The 17,004-nt window shown below is 38.0% G+C and overlaps 1 protein-coding gene across 1 annotated transcript; it reads right to left on the bottom strand.

Moving 5' to 3' along the window:
* Positions 1 to 171: 171 nt before the first annotated feature.
* Positions 172 to 11,149, bottom strand: lman1 (lectin, mannose-binding, 1). Its single transcript, XM_023419679.2, has 13 exons — positions 10,888 to 11,149; positions 9,321 to 9,475; positions 8,307 to 8,414; positions 7,742 to 7,803; positions 7,273 to 7,372; positions 7,017 to 7,140; positions 6,191 to 6,249; positions 5,889 to 6,021; positions 5,430 to 5,617; positions 4,949 to 5,025; positions 1,027 to 1,189; positions 801 to 925; positions 172 to 703 (listed from the first exon to the last, which is right to left on the bottom strand). The coding sequence occupies exons 1-13, from the start codon at positions 11,105 to 11,107 to the stop codon at positions 667 to 669; spliced, it is 1,551 nt and encodes a 516-aa protein (XP_023275447.1). The 5' UTR covers positions 11,108 to 11,149; the 3' UTR covers positions 172 to 666.
* Positions 11,150 to 17,004: the final 5,855 nt, after the last annotated feature.

Genomic DNA, 17,004 nt, shown 5'->3' with positions numbered 1-17,004 from the left:
CTGTTCTTCTGTGGTGCTCAAACATGTAGTACTGTAAGTAAGTACTGTAGTTGCTAACTGGAATAAACTGCTGTTATAATGACAGATGAACAGAAGACACATTTTTCAATGTAGATGCATCTTGTGTGAAGTGTACCTCACTTGATGAAGCAAAGAGCAGGCACCACAGAGTAGTTTGTGTTCTCTGTTTATGTAAATTGTTCAGGTAGAGGATATGTCAGATTCTGACACGTTTGACTTAGTCAAAGCATATAAACAGAAGCAGCCATCTGTTCTGAGTTTTCATCACCAATAGTTCAGCATTATTTTATACAAAATTGCACATTTCAAAACACAGGTTTTTTTGTTGCCAGTTCAGTTTTGTGGAATGGGGCTGTGGCAGATATCAGCTTTGTAAAACATAATCTAGGGATCTGACCAACCAAAAATACTGTAAGGAACATATAACATCATGTTGGAAATCCAGACCAATTAAGTCTCACACTAGCATTCATACACAACGATTTACCAATCAAATTAAAAATCTGCATTAAAACAAACTTGTCTTCAACAAAACCAAATTTTTCAAGTACAATAACTTACAACCTGAAAATAATCAGACCAAAAAAAAATTACCAAAATGGACATTCCCTCATTTACAAACTTTCATATCAGTAATACATTTCATCAAAAGAACTTCTTTGCTGCGGCTTCTTGTTGACTTCTACAAGAGAAAAGAAGAGACACAAAGTATTAGAGAATCCTTTAGATCTACAAGCACACTTACACAAAGCCAAATAAAAATAACAATGACGTCTTACTTGTACATGATGTAGCAGAAGAACAGGACTGACTGGATGACAATGAAGATTGTAAAATGAACAGTGGATAAGCACGAAGGCATAGGAGGCACCTCAGGGCACTTGACAACCTTTTCAGCAGGATTCTGCAGGTGAAAAGACACAGAAAAAAAGCAACGTTCAGTCAACTGAATCCTGACCTAGTTTGTTAACTGCTCTAAGTGAGATTCAACTCTCTGAGCCGTACCTGAGCATTACGCTGCACCAGGTGCTCCACGTCCCTTTTGACCGTGTGCAGATGTTCCTTGATGTCGTTGAAGTGCTGAATGGTCTCATATGTTCCCATTCCAGTTGCCTGTCCCTGGTGTTGGGCTGAGCCGATCTGTTTCAGTGACTCATAAAAGGAGTTTCTGCAGAGACAAAGAGACGATGCACTGAGTGACAGTTTACAGGAGAGGCTCCACCATGATGTACAGTAATATGTTGTGTGGTATCATTTATTCACCATAATACAAATAGTCTAAAACTAATCTTTTAATCCCTATTCACAAGAGGCTACATATTCTCAAAGTTTGAAAAACAGAAAATTACCATCTGATAAAAGAGGTCATGATTGCTAAATTAATCCCTTATAAAAACATGTTCTTACAACAGATTACAAGTGCAGTAGGTTAAGAAACAGACAACAGAAGAACACTATCTGGAATATGCAATCCATAGTGTCGTTGTGATGCTAAATACAAACTAAAAACAGTGATTGAAAAAAAGCATATAAGTGGAAACAAATAAATTTGATCACTGTATTGTATCTTTGAGCGCATAGATTAAGAAGCTTATGTCTCTCCAAACAGAGAGGGAGAGAAAATGTTTTTAATAAATAAAGAGGAAGGAGATGGTCGACTCAAGGGAGAAAAACCCCAGCTTAATATGGATGTACTTTCAACATTTGGCCTGTTTTCTCACCATTACTGGTTGGTTGGTTAGTTAGTTAGGAGCTATCTGTCCACAATGGGGAAAATACTTCTTGGTTTTTCCCACCATGTCAAGACAAATGAATAAGGGACAAATAAATGGGAGCTTCAGAAAATTCAGTGACCTGTACTATCTGACTGACTCTCTAAAATAAATAATGTATATTATTTTCTTGTCTAATTACATTTACACTGGTGATTGAACATACTGGCATAATTCAAATGCAACCTCACTGTAAAGAATTCACTTTCTACAAGTTTAAAGGTTTATGTTGACATTTGTTTTCCTGCTGAGAGTTGGGTGAGATCGATAGCACTCTGTCCATTAAATATGAACCTATACCCAGCAGCCAGTTAGCTTAGCATAAAGACTGGTAGTAAGGGGAAACTGCTAGCCTAGCTCTGTCTAAACCTACAAAATTCTGCCTACCAGCACCTTTGAATCTCACTAATCAACACACAATATCTCTAAAATATACAATAAATCTAAATGTGAGGTTGTCAAGCATCCAGCGGAGACTTCCCCAAAATGTGGGACTATTCCTTTAAGTATCTTTGAGATTGAGAAGAGGAGAAGGTGTCGGTTGATAGGGTTAAAAGTCATAGCCAATATCTGCCCATGGTATATATAAATCCTCTTATTTTTCTATAGTATATTTGTTAAAATAGAAATCAGTGTTTATTCTTTCATTCTACGACAACAGTGCACTGTTAGACGTCAGGAGCGGGGCCAAAAAGTCCCATAAGATCATATTTTGCATTTATTTTGTGTCACTACATCTATCTAGGTCTGGTTTATGTGTCCGATTGTCTCTCTTTGAGTTATGTCCATACATCTGTCTCTCAAACAGACATCAAAATGTACAATCTATAACTGTTACTGTCATGGCAACTACCAGCTACTAAATGTGAAATCTGTAAATCTGTATTTTCACTTTCCGTTTCATCAGAAAATGAGGTTGAAATACAGTGTAAAGCATTCACAGAAGAGAATGAAGATGTCTAAGCCTGGATCATATTTCTCAACAAAATGTAATTTCTTAAAGTTGATTACTTACATGGAGGAAGCAATAAGTGTCCCTTATCATCTTAAACACATCTAAGACGATTAATAAGAAAAAAGTGACTTGACAAATGAAAGGAATTCCAGTAGCATTAGTAGGAAGGCCCTGAGGGGGGGATTGTGACAAGAAATCAATTGGAGGGAAACCATGTTTTGCCTGTGTATGACAGATGTATTTAAAGACTACTAATCTGATAAGGACAAAATGGTGCTAAGATGTGGCCTTTTCTTGCTTGGCCACATGGCTGCAGTCTGAAAGGATGTCCAGGGATGACATATAAACAAAATCTAATTTGTTTCACAGAGAAGGGGGAAAAAAAAATCTCCCTTGAGAAAGTAAGTGAGCATTTATTAAACCCTATGTCTAATCTTCATTTACTACAAGTGACCCATTTATGAGCAGAAAGCCCTTCTTGAGATGAAGTCCTATCATAAACTTGGTGTTTAAAAAGACTGGTCAGGATAAACTGAGCGCTTAATCTACAAAGTAATACAGATCAGTCGCTCACATTAGCACATTAGAGGGAGCAGCTGCAGTGTTTTGCCAGGGTCTGAACTTATTTACTGTGTCAATCAGCTTACTCCCATGCACCACCTCATCTTCAAATTACCATTCTGATATTATGCTATCTTCAAACTGAATCATTGCAGAAACTCTGTCTTTCCCTGCCATCTATTGGATATAAATCACTTACACAGACATTTGTGTGGAATGAACAATATGAGGCAAGTGAGAGTTCATGTGAGTTATGGGTCAGACATTTAATGAAGAAAATCATGTATGCAAAATCATTTGAGGATGAATGTTCTGTTGGATTTAGGGCATATAAACAGCTTGGTTCTTTTATGATACATGAGACTAAGAGATTAATGTTACATAAAATAAAATCTTTAATATCTTGTGATTCTGATTAATTCTTTATGCAGATGGTGTGTTAAAATTAAGACACAATCAAACAGCAGCGGCAGGACAAATATGCCATTATTGAATAATTAAATGCTATGTTTTTTGTTATTTTGTTCGTACAGTGGATTTTTGAAAAGGCGCAATGTGCCGAAGTAAATTAAAGAACTGAAGACTTTAATTTTCTCAACATTACTAACTGAGCCAAAGGTTGACAAGCTATGATTAAGCAGACCGGCTGGATAATTTATAACTTAATTATTTAAGAAACTGAGGAAAAGAGTAATTTAAAATCCACTCACTAATCTACAAGAAGGGTTTTGAAGACGGCATTTTTTTTTTAATCTCTTGTGTGCTCACAATGACTAAGCCCACAAGCATCTCAGGCAAGCAGTACAAAAGCACAAATGGGTTATTGACAAAATAAAAGCTCTAAACATCAAAAAATTACATTCTCTACACCTAATCAGGCTTACTCACTGTAAGTACCAAAATCAAACAGTCATTTAAGACTTGGCCATGGAAAGCACACCATCATGAAATCTCTTAAGCTGTATTATCTTGGCATTAAAAACTGTACATTTTGTCATCTGAGAGTGATAAGAAGACCATTTTTACAGTTAAAAAGAAGATTACAGCTAGGTATTACTATACCAGTTATCATACGATAACTATGGTATGTCTCAGCAATGACAGAATTCTAATTCTAAGAAATAATATATTTTAAATAAATGACTTATAGATAAGAACAGATACCTGTTGGGTTTCCTTCATGGCCAAAATCATTAGGCAGCTGATAAAATGACTTCTGCAAGAAAGTCCTGTTTCTTCATCAGTTCTGAATTATGCAGCTGCTAAATTCTTAAAATGTTATCAGTCTTTTTATTTTTATCCTGTCAATATCACAGGCAGAGACAACAAATGAGTAAAACAGTTCAGAGCCAGGATCAGGGCAGAGCGGGGTGACAAGGAGTCACTAAGTAGCAGACAGACTGTGGAGGAAGCTGTTACTGCAGCTGGATTATCAGGCTGGCAGACACCTGTGATGTTGCAGCCACAGCATCCTGAGATTAAATATGATTTGAGGGAATTAACTGGCAGGATTTCCCTTGTTTTTCTGGAGTATCACAGATCTCTCTCTCTTTATCTTTTCTTTTGTTGTTGCAAAAACAACATCTCGTTTTGTAAGAGTGACCACAAGTCATAAGCAAATGATGTTGTTGTTACTCACCTTAACTCGTTCAGGTTCCTGAGAACCTCCTGCTGGGTGGTTAAGACAGAACTCAACTGTGGACTGGCAGAATCCACCTTTAAGAGAAATACAGCACAATGGTCTGAAGATTAAACACTTTAGTGTTGACATTAGATAAAGATGTCATAAAAAGGTTTATAGGTTTGGATAACCTGTCATAAAAGCAGTTGACCTCAGCAGGAGAACACAGAAATGACACTCAAGTGAATGTTAAGTGTCGACTTACTTTCTTGTGTTGTCACATTATTTGAGCAGGTTTCCAGCTGTGTTTTTACAAGACTTTTAGATTAATAAACCGACTAGAAATTAATCTCGGGCTTGCAGAACCAAAACCTCTCAATATCACTTGGGTTTGTGTGAAAAGGGGAATTCTAGATGCTATGAAATGATTGTTATTTGCCTGTACCTATTGTCACTGTATGCATCTGGCATAAAATAATTTTGGCAATGACATGCCCACCTGTCCTGACTCGGCGTTCGTCCCCTTCTTGGCGATCTCATCAGTGATAACAGAGACGTATCTGCGCTGCTCGTCCAGGATCATAGCGAGCTGCCGGTGGAGCTGTTTGATTTCCAAATGGATCCGGTTCTGTCCTTCAAACACCTGACGGATCTCCCGGTCATTCACAGTCTCATACAAGTCCTCAACTGAAGAGGAAAAGAAAAAATTAACAAAAAAAGATATTCAAACCAATTTAAAGAAATCTACAAACTGTAAAGTTTGGACATGCTCATGTCTCTTTCAGTATGAGTTGAGATGATGAGTTGCACTTGTCAAACATTTTCATTTAGCTTACATCAATAATATAAAATAGATAGTAAGTAAAAAAAAAAATAAGAACAATTTTACTCTTTATGATTCATTTTTTGCAATGCTTTTTACATAAACAATTGGGCCATTTGGTTTCAGAACACTAACTTGGCTCTCCTTGGACGTCCGGGTGCTCTTTCTGAAACTCCTCTTTCTTTTTGTCGAGCTCTTGCTGGAAGTTCTGAAATTCCTCCTGGTACTTGTCCTTCTCTTCTTTAGGAATCTCAGATTCAGGTGGGGGCTTCAATGGGAAAGAAAAAAAAAAACCCCACTCTGAACTCAATAGAGGCCGTGCTTAGGCTATATTGTGCACATGCGTGCACGCGCACACTGAGACACACAGCTACAGAAAAGTAAGTTGCACACACAGCACTGGGAGAGTATTAGCAGCTCTAGGAAAATGTAGTTACCGGTTGCTGGCCTGGTTCTGTGAGTCTGAATAGCAAGAAGGACAACACGTCGTGGTCATCTGATGGAGGAAAGAAATTCTGAATTAGAAAATGACAACAGAAAAACATACTCAAGCTTATGGTAATAAGGGAGAAATATCTTGGCAACAAGATGGTAAATACAGAGTAACAAGCTGGTAATGTCTTGTTAATAATGAGAATATCTTGGTAATGTTAGTGTTTAGTTTCTGCAATAGGAACATGAGCGTAATCTCACAATAGGGCAGAAAATGTCAGTAATAACATAGTAATAATAGTTATTGTTATCGTTACAAAAGACTCAACATCTCACAATAATTAGGTTTTCAGGTTAAAAGAAAACTATAATAATGGGGAAGTATCTGTAAAATTATTTTCAACAACAAAAATTGGACCAATGTTAAGGCGGGAAAAATATCCTGATGAAAAAGATACATAAAAATCTCATGATAATGAATTAATGTTACTAGTTATTAGTAATGTTCTTTTCACAATGCAAGAAAAAGTCCAAGAAATCATCAGTAGTACTTACCAGACAATAACACTGAACACTTTTCTAATCATTATAAATCTTTCTTTAAACCATATAGCCCTGACTGATAAAGACCGACAGTAGTTTTTGTAGAATAACGAAAAATCAGCTCCAACCCCAGAAGATTTTAGCTGAGAAACTTTACATTTCTGTCAGATTTCTGATTGACTTAGTAGACTGTGTAGTTAAATTAATACAACTACAGGAAATGCATTTCTTTTAAGTAAATACAGACTTGAAGAGTTGTTTTTTTTAACACGGAGAATAGAGTAGTACCTGCTAAACCACCGGTTGCGGCTGAAATGCCAAAGAAGCCCTCAGTGGGAATGATCATGTTGTCCACCTTTGTGCAGAACTCATAGTCCTCTCTGTCTGGAGTGAAACCATTGTTGATCATCACCTGAGGAGAAGGAAAGAACAGTGCTGCAGATAAAAAATACTGATAACCCTGCTGATCACCAGAAGTGCCCTTATAATTCATTCTCAGCATGTGAGTGTGTGCTTGCTTCTGTGCCTTTGTGTTGTTTCCTACCGTCAGTGTCTTCTTGTAGTATGTTATTTTGGCTCTGACAGGATATGGCTTGTTGCGGAAGTCTCGTAAACATGTACCCAGGGCTTGTGTGGTGCCATCACTGGATGAAAACAACATTTTCCAGACAAACTGTAACTTACATTCATATACAGCACGTAGACATTGAACACACGTGGGGAAAAATACAGTATGATCAAAGGTCATTGTGGATAACATTAATGTTCATGTGAAAAACATCAATGCCCATGTATGTTTTTGTAAACACTCATTTAGTGATATGGAAAACACTGTGAATTCTAAGACAAACTGGAATGGCATTGAAAAAGTGATTTAAAGCTTTCACTGGCTCGGGGAGATTAGGAAAGATAGAGGATTATTTACTTTCCAAGCAAATATAATCATATTTCCTAATCTTCTTTAAGTTGTTAAAATTTGAGTTGGTGATGACGTCAAAGAAATGTTTACTTACTTTTGGTGGTCATAAACAAGGTTGCCATTGTTTCCCATAACAATTATCGCTGGGTTATTTTTCTGGAATGAAGATGAGAAAACAAGGAGGCATGTTAATCCTTTTTTCATCAAGTGGCTTTGACTTTAGGTAATCTTATGCCAAAATATCAATCCTATACCTGTGCACAGATAAGTAATATTCAAATGTGATGGTAAATTACCTATGAAAGGCTTGTTTTGCATGACAGTGATAGATAAATAGATGGATGGATCATCTTGCAAATATATTTTTATTTTCAACACACTTCCTATATGACTACACCAGTTGATAACAACCAAACAGAAGCCATCTTTGTGTGGGTGTGAGCTATCTCTGTACCAGAAGATCTTTGAACACCGAACAATAACAGAAAGAAACAAAAGACTGAAAATGGCTTTAGATGTGAGTCTCTATGACCAGCTCCCACTCAACACATGCACTTCACAAAGCTCCCCATGAAAATCTTTCAGGAACATGCTTGCAAATATACAGTCATTAATGGTTAAGGCTAAACAATTCTTGGAAATGTGAAGTTGACACCAACCTTTCCATCATTGTCAAAGGAGTCAAAGAAGATTCCAACTCCATTCCACTGGTCGGCGGCTCCGTACACTGGGCCGTCAAGGCCCTGTGTAGCTGTGAACCACACAGCCTGCCAGACAAAGAAAAAGTGGTACAAATATTTGGACAGATGGACAGTTACAGCACAAGCTATCTTAAATTTTTTACGCAGCTCTCTACTGGTTTTTTGTTGCTGTTGTTGTTGTTTTGTCAGGTTGGGAAATGCTTGTCATTTCACCCTGTGGGCTTAACACACCTCCTGAAACTGGATGTGCAACTTTCTGTCCGTTCCAAGTTTTTCCATATTTGATAGGTGTCCTATGCTCAGTGTTATACAGTGTATATTATTCTCAACTCTCATTATAGGCAATTTATATTTTTATACTTTTCACATCAACAAAGTCAACATATAGTAAGGTTTAGTTTCTCAAGAATGAGGTTGGAAATTATTAGGTGAAAGGCTGTGGATTAAGAGTAAATTGGAGAGTAGTGAAGAAATGGGCTGGATATTATTTCACAATTTTTTTTATATCAGAGCCAACATGATGCCTAAGTTTCTGTAATGATACAAAAACATTTGCCTTTTCTTTGCCTACATAAAAGAAACAAATAACTCTAATGTAAGAAAGGTTTACTGATTTAAATTATGAAATATCTGCACAAGTAATCAAGAATGTGACCAAGCATTTAAAAACCAACTTCATATTCTTGATGTGCAGCGCCACAGACACATTTCAGTCAATACTCGAAGTATTGAGGTCTACTACTCACTCATAGATACAGTTATTATGCCAGTTCAGTGTTGTGTCAGAGTAACTGTGCTGCGGGTCAGAGCAGACAGTTCTTGGATAATAGGACTTATACTAAACCTTAAACTAAACTTTAACTGTGATCAAAAGTGGGTATCGGTGTATTGTGCACTGATGAATTGTATACTATATGTTATTCCCTAAAAAGGAAACCTGGCTCTCTCCCCTGCAGTGTCACCCCTCCTTACCAAGCCGTCTGCTCCCATTCTGCCTCTTCCAGATACTCTGAAGGCCACCTCGGCCTCCCAATGATCAAAGCTGACTCTGTTTTTTGTCCATACAGAGCCCTTCTGGCTTCTGAGGGAGGGTGTAATACGCACTTGGTCTGCGCTAGGAATAGCATCTGGATGGAAAAGAGGGAGAGAGAGAGAGCAGAATTTCAGCAGTGACATATTAAGTTCCATGTTCTCTATGAAAATAATATCCCATCGAGTGCCATGATGAATTTGTCTACAACTTCAACAGCGCATGTGGTGTTTTATAAGAAAACATTAATACTAAAGTAATGTGTAGTGACAGAGCTTTTCGATGTGGCTCCATCTTCCATGCCAGCTAACGTGTAGTATTGTTATTACAGGCCAGCATTATCAGGGTGTGTCTGCTCTCTAATCTCTGTACTGCCTCAGTAAATGATTGTCTCTAATGATTTGTTTGTACACTCTAGCCTTACTCAGCGTCATAAAGATTTGCTTACTCCTGCTGGAAAGAAAATTTCTCACCAATATTTCTGATAATCGATTGATTGTTGATGTCATTACTTACTACTTGCTGATTTTCTCTGTTTCATATCATTTTAACTTGAATAACTTTTGGAGATATTTTATACACTGAACAACAGTTGGTCGATCAGAGAAACCCTGCGCTGTACACATACAATTACCTAATCCAATGTGGTGTGTATAGATCCATGTAAAGTTCAGTTGATAAACTGCTAAGTCATTAATTGATTATTTGATTATTTTTCAAGCAAACATTACCTAGTTCCAGTTATTCATTTGTCTTTGCCTTATACGACAGTAAACTGAATTACTTTGTGTATTTATGTGTCATGGTGACCTTAAGCTTCTAACCATGTAATCACAGTGTCCCAGGTTTGAGTCCAGCCCCAGACTTTTTATGCACCCCCCCCCCCCCCTATTTTGACCGTGGACACTATAAACTAATACTATTAACAGTGGACAATATAGAGGTATCTCCTGTTACAACCCCCCTCCTTTCCCCCTTTTAAAAAAAGTATTTTTGACAAAATTATTAATTTAGAAAACAATCTAGAGATTAATTAATAAATAAAATCATCTTTAGTTACAATCCTACATAAACGCTGATTCAGATGGATGGAAGTATAATCTCATCCCAACACTTCATATCAGCAGCTGATCAACTCACTGTGATGCAACAATCCAAAGGCCCATTTTTAGCAAAGAGGAAAGTTCAACACTTCACTTGCATGTGTCTGACTCTGCACAGTCTTTTGCAGCAGCCAGTACCTTTAACTTACTGGTTTTAAGTCAGCCCAACGCCCGTTTATATGTCACCGGGACCATGAAATAAAGCTAGGATTCTAAAATCTATGAATTTCCTAATGCAGTTTTGAATGAACAACGCAAACCGTTGTCACCTTAACAACGGAGCGGAAACGCGTCCATTATAAGGTACAAACATGAACCATCTCAGCTGTCCTCAGGCTGTGTCGCTTTATTAGTGTTACCGTAAAAACAACAGCTCTGTGATGCTGACAGCTGGACACACACTTACTTCCAGTGTGGATCCAGAAGGGGATACTGCCGTCGGTCTGAGCCAGGTGCGGTCCTTTGAAGCTGTATTTGTACTCAAACCGGCGGTGAGGAGCCTCTTCTGACGTCGAGGCACCTGCGGCAATATCGGCGACACTGTGGTGAAATATTAACGTTGTGAGAAAAGTTATTATCAACATAACAGCACTGGCAACCGGGCGCCGTGCAACGGACACCGCCATGTTTCGGAATCACTGCTGACGTAGCGCTGAATCCACGAGCATGACGGGATGCCTGTAGGGCCAACAGGGCGCTTTCTCATTGGACGATTTTTTTGGTCCCCCCCCCCCCCCCTCTCCTCTCTCCAGCTGAGGTTCATAAGAATGGCCTCCAAGTAAAACAGTCAGCCACACAGCATGAGCAGGGGCGTAGTAGTGAGGGCAATAATTCAACTAGTACCCAGGGACCCCCCCCCCCAAGACTGGCATTGAACGTTTGTTTTTATCTGCACTTTTGAATTGTTAACATTATTAGAATTATAATGCAGTAGGCCTGAATAATGTTACAACCTATTTCTTGCATCAAAAACAATATTAGAGCATATGATTAGTGTTTAATATGTTTACCCTTTAGCAGCATCAAATTTGCCTGTCTTCTAAACTAGCTGTGTTAGTCTCATTAAGTGTTTTTTTTCCAGGAGATTCCTTAAAACAACAATTCATATAGTAAATGAATTGAAACCACTAGGGTATGTCTACATTAATTCACCATCATTCATCATTATGGTAGCAATAATAAATGCAGTTAAGGTTGTAAAACAGTCACTGTTTGTTTAATAGACTATTAATATGAATTCTAACTTAATACTAATGCAGATATTTAGTGTAATAGCCTGATACCGCTAACCCTGTTACAAATGTCATAATACTATACTATAATATAATACTATTGGCTACTAATGTCTTCAATAGAAAAAATAACTTTACTCACTCCTCTTGTTCGAGTTTCATTCTCCAATCAAACAATACACAAACAGGATTTTATTGTTAAGAGACAATGTAAATACAGTTGTCCACTAAACATTGTGCTTATTGTTTAGGGCTGTGCTGTTTTAGTACTTAATTATACCTGACATATTTATAGTTAATTCTTGCCTGATTCATAAACTTTTTGCATGCTGTTTTGTGAACTGGAGCCAGACTGTTAAATTATGATGTTATCACAGTTATAGAAGCAGTATGTGTATATGTTGGCCAATAAGTAAAGAGAAACTGCAGTGTAGAAATGCCTAAAATATGTTTGCAGTAATTTAGAAGCTGTGTCAGCATCACGTAGTTTTTCCATCAGAGAGTAATGAAAAGTTTATTTTTCCGCCGTTTGTCATTATGTATCATAGTCAGAATTCATCAAGCAGATACATTTTCAGGGATCCTTGTTAGAAATGTTTGATCATGTTATGTGTTTATGTTTGAAAAAGGAATATTGGCCAATAATGGGAGTTGAAATGTCAGTTTTGTTTTTTTGAGGTCAGTATCAGTCCAGGTCTTCTGTGAATTTTGCTGCTTTTATTCACATTTCAAAAGTGTCTTTGATAGTTTATTGTAAATAATGTCATTGTGTGTGATGTTAGACACCTTATCATTAGTACATCCTGCACAGATTGACCATAGACATCATATGGGAAACCTCCCCAGACAGCCTTATTATCTGATCTGCAAATTAGCTGAAGTAGCAACAAAACTCTAACAATGTAACAAACAACAAATATATCAAGTAAGCCAAAATCCACATGGTGATTCCAGTCATGTCCGTTGTTGTATCACCTGTGTTGTTCTGGACCTGCTCCTAAGCCTGTGTAAGGTCAGTGAAAGGTTAGGTGACAAAGTCGTGGCGGCTGCAGGAGCTTTCATTGCTGTCTGAAAGCCTCAGTGGGTGAGGGGAAATGACACAATGATGTGCCACTCGCTTTCTTTTTACTTTCACCAGCTTCCTCCTGTTACTTATGGAGGTGCAGCATCACTTTCTGTGATTAGTGGTTCAGAACGAACAAGAAAAACAGAACAGAACAAAACAGGCTACTGTGGTGACACTAATCTGGGGATTTGGACTATTACAGCAAAAGATCAGCAAATGGCTGGGACTGATTTGAATTTGAATTTCACATCAAAACCATACATTTGCGTTTTAGTCATTCACCATATATGAACAGCGCTGGTCTGTTGGCCGCTGGGACCTTTTGCTTTACATATATATGTTAACCACTGAATAATTTCTCCAACTTTACAAACCAGTCAGTCACAATTACACAAGTAGATGTGGTTTCTAGTTGGTGCCATATAGTGTTTGAAATGGTACAGTTAGGCTCTCAGTGAGTATAGACACATATCTCTGTCTGAGGAGGTTATGCAGCTCTGAAAAGTAAATATTATCTCTGTGGGGGAATTAGGATGGTTCATCAGCAAACAATGATAGTAAAAAATGACAGAAAAGAAAAGTCTTCCCCAAATCACTAAATCACTAAAAGCTTCCCCAAAACCAGCAACAACACCTGGAAGCACACTGGAAATTCTGAGTGGATTGCATGAAATGATAAATTAGAGGCTAACTCTTGTGTGACATTTCGAAACTCATGAACTCTAACAGTTTTTCAGTGGATTTAGGGAGCAGTGAAAATAGAGGCCTCTGTCCTTTGTCTGGGGAAGTCCTCATCAGAAAGTTAAACCACACTCTTTGTCAGGAAATGTAGGATTTAAATAACAATAGCAATGCTAATGGGTCCATTTAGAGGTGGACAATGGGAACCTGTAGGATGTTAATGGGTCACTGAGACTGTGAATAGCCTATCACATGAGTCAGCACAAATATTTGGCCAGCGAATTACACGATGCTGTAGGAAATGTATCTTGGCATTGACAGCGAGTTGATCTGAGTTTTGTGGTGGAGTGTATTTACTGGAGCCTGTACTGTTGATGTTTAAACGTACATCTAAATAATAGTGTCCTTTTTGATCTATTTAGGCTCTATTTCATCGGTCTGTACCCATGACTATAGTGTAATTGGATACTTATTTCCTGGTTTTCACTAATGAATCTCGTATCTGAACAATTTCTACCACACCTCCACTTGATCTGTTTATTGTAGAGCCTCTCAATTGGCCTAATCAGATAAAACAAATAACGTGTGTTGTGCAGGAGGCTACTTGTCCCTGAAGATTGGGCATTTAAAGATGTTTGTATTACCCTTGTCACATTAGGGGGAAAGGGAGAGTGGCTTGCCACCTCCTGGTGTGACACCGTGGCTTAGTTAAATGAAGCCTGTTGCTTCATGGTGTTTATTTATAACTGAAAAGCACAAAGCAAAGCATTATCACATGAATAACATGTGTGCTGAGATGACAGCATGTTAAGGAAACGAACATGCTGTGCTCTTAGGTTTGCCACCATTGTGAAAATCTCTAACTGATGGACCAGAGAACATGCTTTTAAAGTCTAAATTGCCATCTAATGAAGTTGCTTTTCCTGCAGTACATCGGTGATGTCACACATGATAGTTATGCACCCAACAAGAGACATGCAAGCCCTTTTTTTAATGATTAAGACTAGCTTTTTAATTTGATTAATGATACTTTGAAACAATAATCTACAAAGGATTTTGGAGCTTTCAATAACATATAGACTGGCTTTGCTGCTGTATTATTTGTTGGCTCAATTCTGCGCACATAGGCCACATACTCACCCTCAACAATTCAGAAGGACTAAACCTTTATTTCAGATTGCTTCAACACGGTCCAGTGTGGTCCAGGGAAGAGAGGGCACTTATTGTCCACTAAGGACTTTGCCACATTCATTTGAGGAGCAGCCCTTTCTCATTATTAACAGACACACTAAACTATGGGCCCCAAACAATACAGAACAGATCCCTTTATGCGCACAAGTGCTCAACGTTTCAGCAACCACTGTGTGCCCTTCGCCACTCCCTCTTCTTTTCAGATACCTGCACATAAGTGAAAGATGTGGAGGACACAAAAGATATCCTCAACTTTCCTTTTCTCCCATTCTGTGAAACAGGCCCACACTAAATCTTTTATTTGTGCAAAGCCTCTCATTAACTCCACTCATGCTGCCTCCCTCAGCTTGCCATTGCTTAAGTACTGGGTGTTGTAAAAAAAGCTACCAATTAGTCCCTCATCAGCTCCAATTAGAGGAGACAAAGCCTGAGTAAAGATAACTCAATGAGAGGGAGAGGTGGAAGGGTGAGGGCCGTCTACGGGTGTTTCTGTGTGTGTCCGCACATAGGTGTGTATGTGTGTGTGTGAGTGTGTGTGTGTGTTTGTGTACATGTGTGGAGCCCAGGTCGGCAAAACATGGTTTGTAATCATTGAAGAACATGTGGCCATTCAGTCTGACCCGCTGCAGCACAGGTCCATTCACTCTCCAGGCTCCTCAGCGGACCCTTTTCTCAGGGCCAAGTGTTGTTGTGCTGGGAAGACAGGCCCCCCAGGAGTCCCAGAAAGAGAGCCATTCAATCCTCTTTACCTGTTTGCAGCATATAAAGCACTTAGGGCCAGGCCGATCTCTCATTATTGTCTCCTTCACTCTCAGTACTTCCTTAAACTTAGGCCTCAATTCAAGAGCGAGCCCTTTTAGAGAGGGAAATAGGGGATGCATGTTAAGGGGGTGCCTTTCGCCTCATTAGAATTGAATTTGCACTGTCTTGTAATTACGTTCGAGGGCAACAATGTATTTTTTTCATCATAATCTTCACTGAATGGGGGATTTTTGGGGCAGTTAATTTGCTGCCCACACTAATGCATTAATTAATGAATTGGGTAACACTAATTTTCTGTATGCTGCCTCTCTCTGTTTGTTTCCTCCATCTGTTTCCAGTAGTTCTGGGCAGCCGCTACTAATAAAATTACCTCATTAAGGCCTTTATTGCGGCACAGTAACTCACTCATTCATTTGCTATGTAACATTTTCTTTGGAAGGGGGCTGGGTGTGTGACAGTTCCCATTCAGTGTTGCATCTTTTTGTGGGTGGTTCTAAATAATGAGGGGGACAAGCAGGGAGATATAATTAGGAACAAGGGGGCACTTCAGCAAATATTTGAAATCTTTTAAGGCTGGCCCTTGTATTATGGTGATTAATTACTTCCAGAAAGGATTTTGGAGAAATATATTGCCAAGCTTTTTTCTTTTCTTTTTCTGGATGGGACAACCTTGTTAAAAAGATGTGCACAGGACTTTAATTTCGGTCTCTCTTTAATCAAATGCGAATCATGACGTGTACCATTCTCTGAAAACTAATTCATTATGAAACAAATACACAACATGCAAACAATGATGTTTGATGAAGGTGGCCTCTGACTGCTTTAAATGACGCCTTGGCATGTTTTGTTGTTGTTGCTGTTGTTGTTGTTGTTGTGAATAACATAAATGATAATGATTGGGATGGTGATAATACTGATAATTATTCAGATTCTATGCTTAGTTTAATTTTAGTTGACAAAAAGATTGTGGATATTATTTGATTGTTATTTAATGTTATTCCAAAAATATGCAAAAAGTTGAAGATAAAGAATCAAAATGGTTAAAATGATTTCTTTGACAGAGATGGGCCAATCTTTGAGAGGAAAGATGTTAGATATTGTATAAGATAATATAAAACACACATTAAGTCTGAACTTAAATAAGAAAATAGACATTACCCACGCTGAGTGAACATGTCCACAAAGCTTTTATTCATGATTGTGTTTTGATTATTGTCATGTGCTTCTCTGTGAACTACACTGCAAAGTTTAATGAGTTCATTGAACACAGTGTGCTGTGCATCATTCAGAGGGGTGTAGTCATACATCAGTGCATGCTGTGTATGACTGACAAATGACTGCCACCTAGTGGACTTAGGTTACTGAATGACTGTCACTGTCTAATATACTGAGGGATGAAAAACTACTAAATTAGTCTTATTAAAAGAAAATGGGGTTCACATAATGCATGCATTTTATTAGGCAATACTGATGCAAAACAGTGTAGAAACTAATTTAAAATAATCCTTGCAGCATGTTTTTCTGTTTTTTCTACACATGCCGGCCTGTTGCTGCTATAAAATAATCATATTTAAATGTTTTTTTATTACTA

Source organism: Seriola lalandi, unplaced genomic scaffold, assembly GCF_002814215.2.
Source record: "Seriola lalandi dorsalis isolate HSWRI2012SDOR001 ecotype SW California unplaced genomic scaffold, Sedor1 jcf7180002054606, whole genome shotgun sequence".
Classification (NCBI taxonomy): domain Eukaryota; kingdom Metazoa; phylum Chordata; class Actinopteri; order Carangiformes; family Carangidae; genus Seriola; species Seriola lalandi.
The sequence above is the reverse complement of the archived record's forward strand: the minus strand, read 5'-3'. Positions and strand labels throughout refer to the sequence as shown.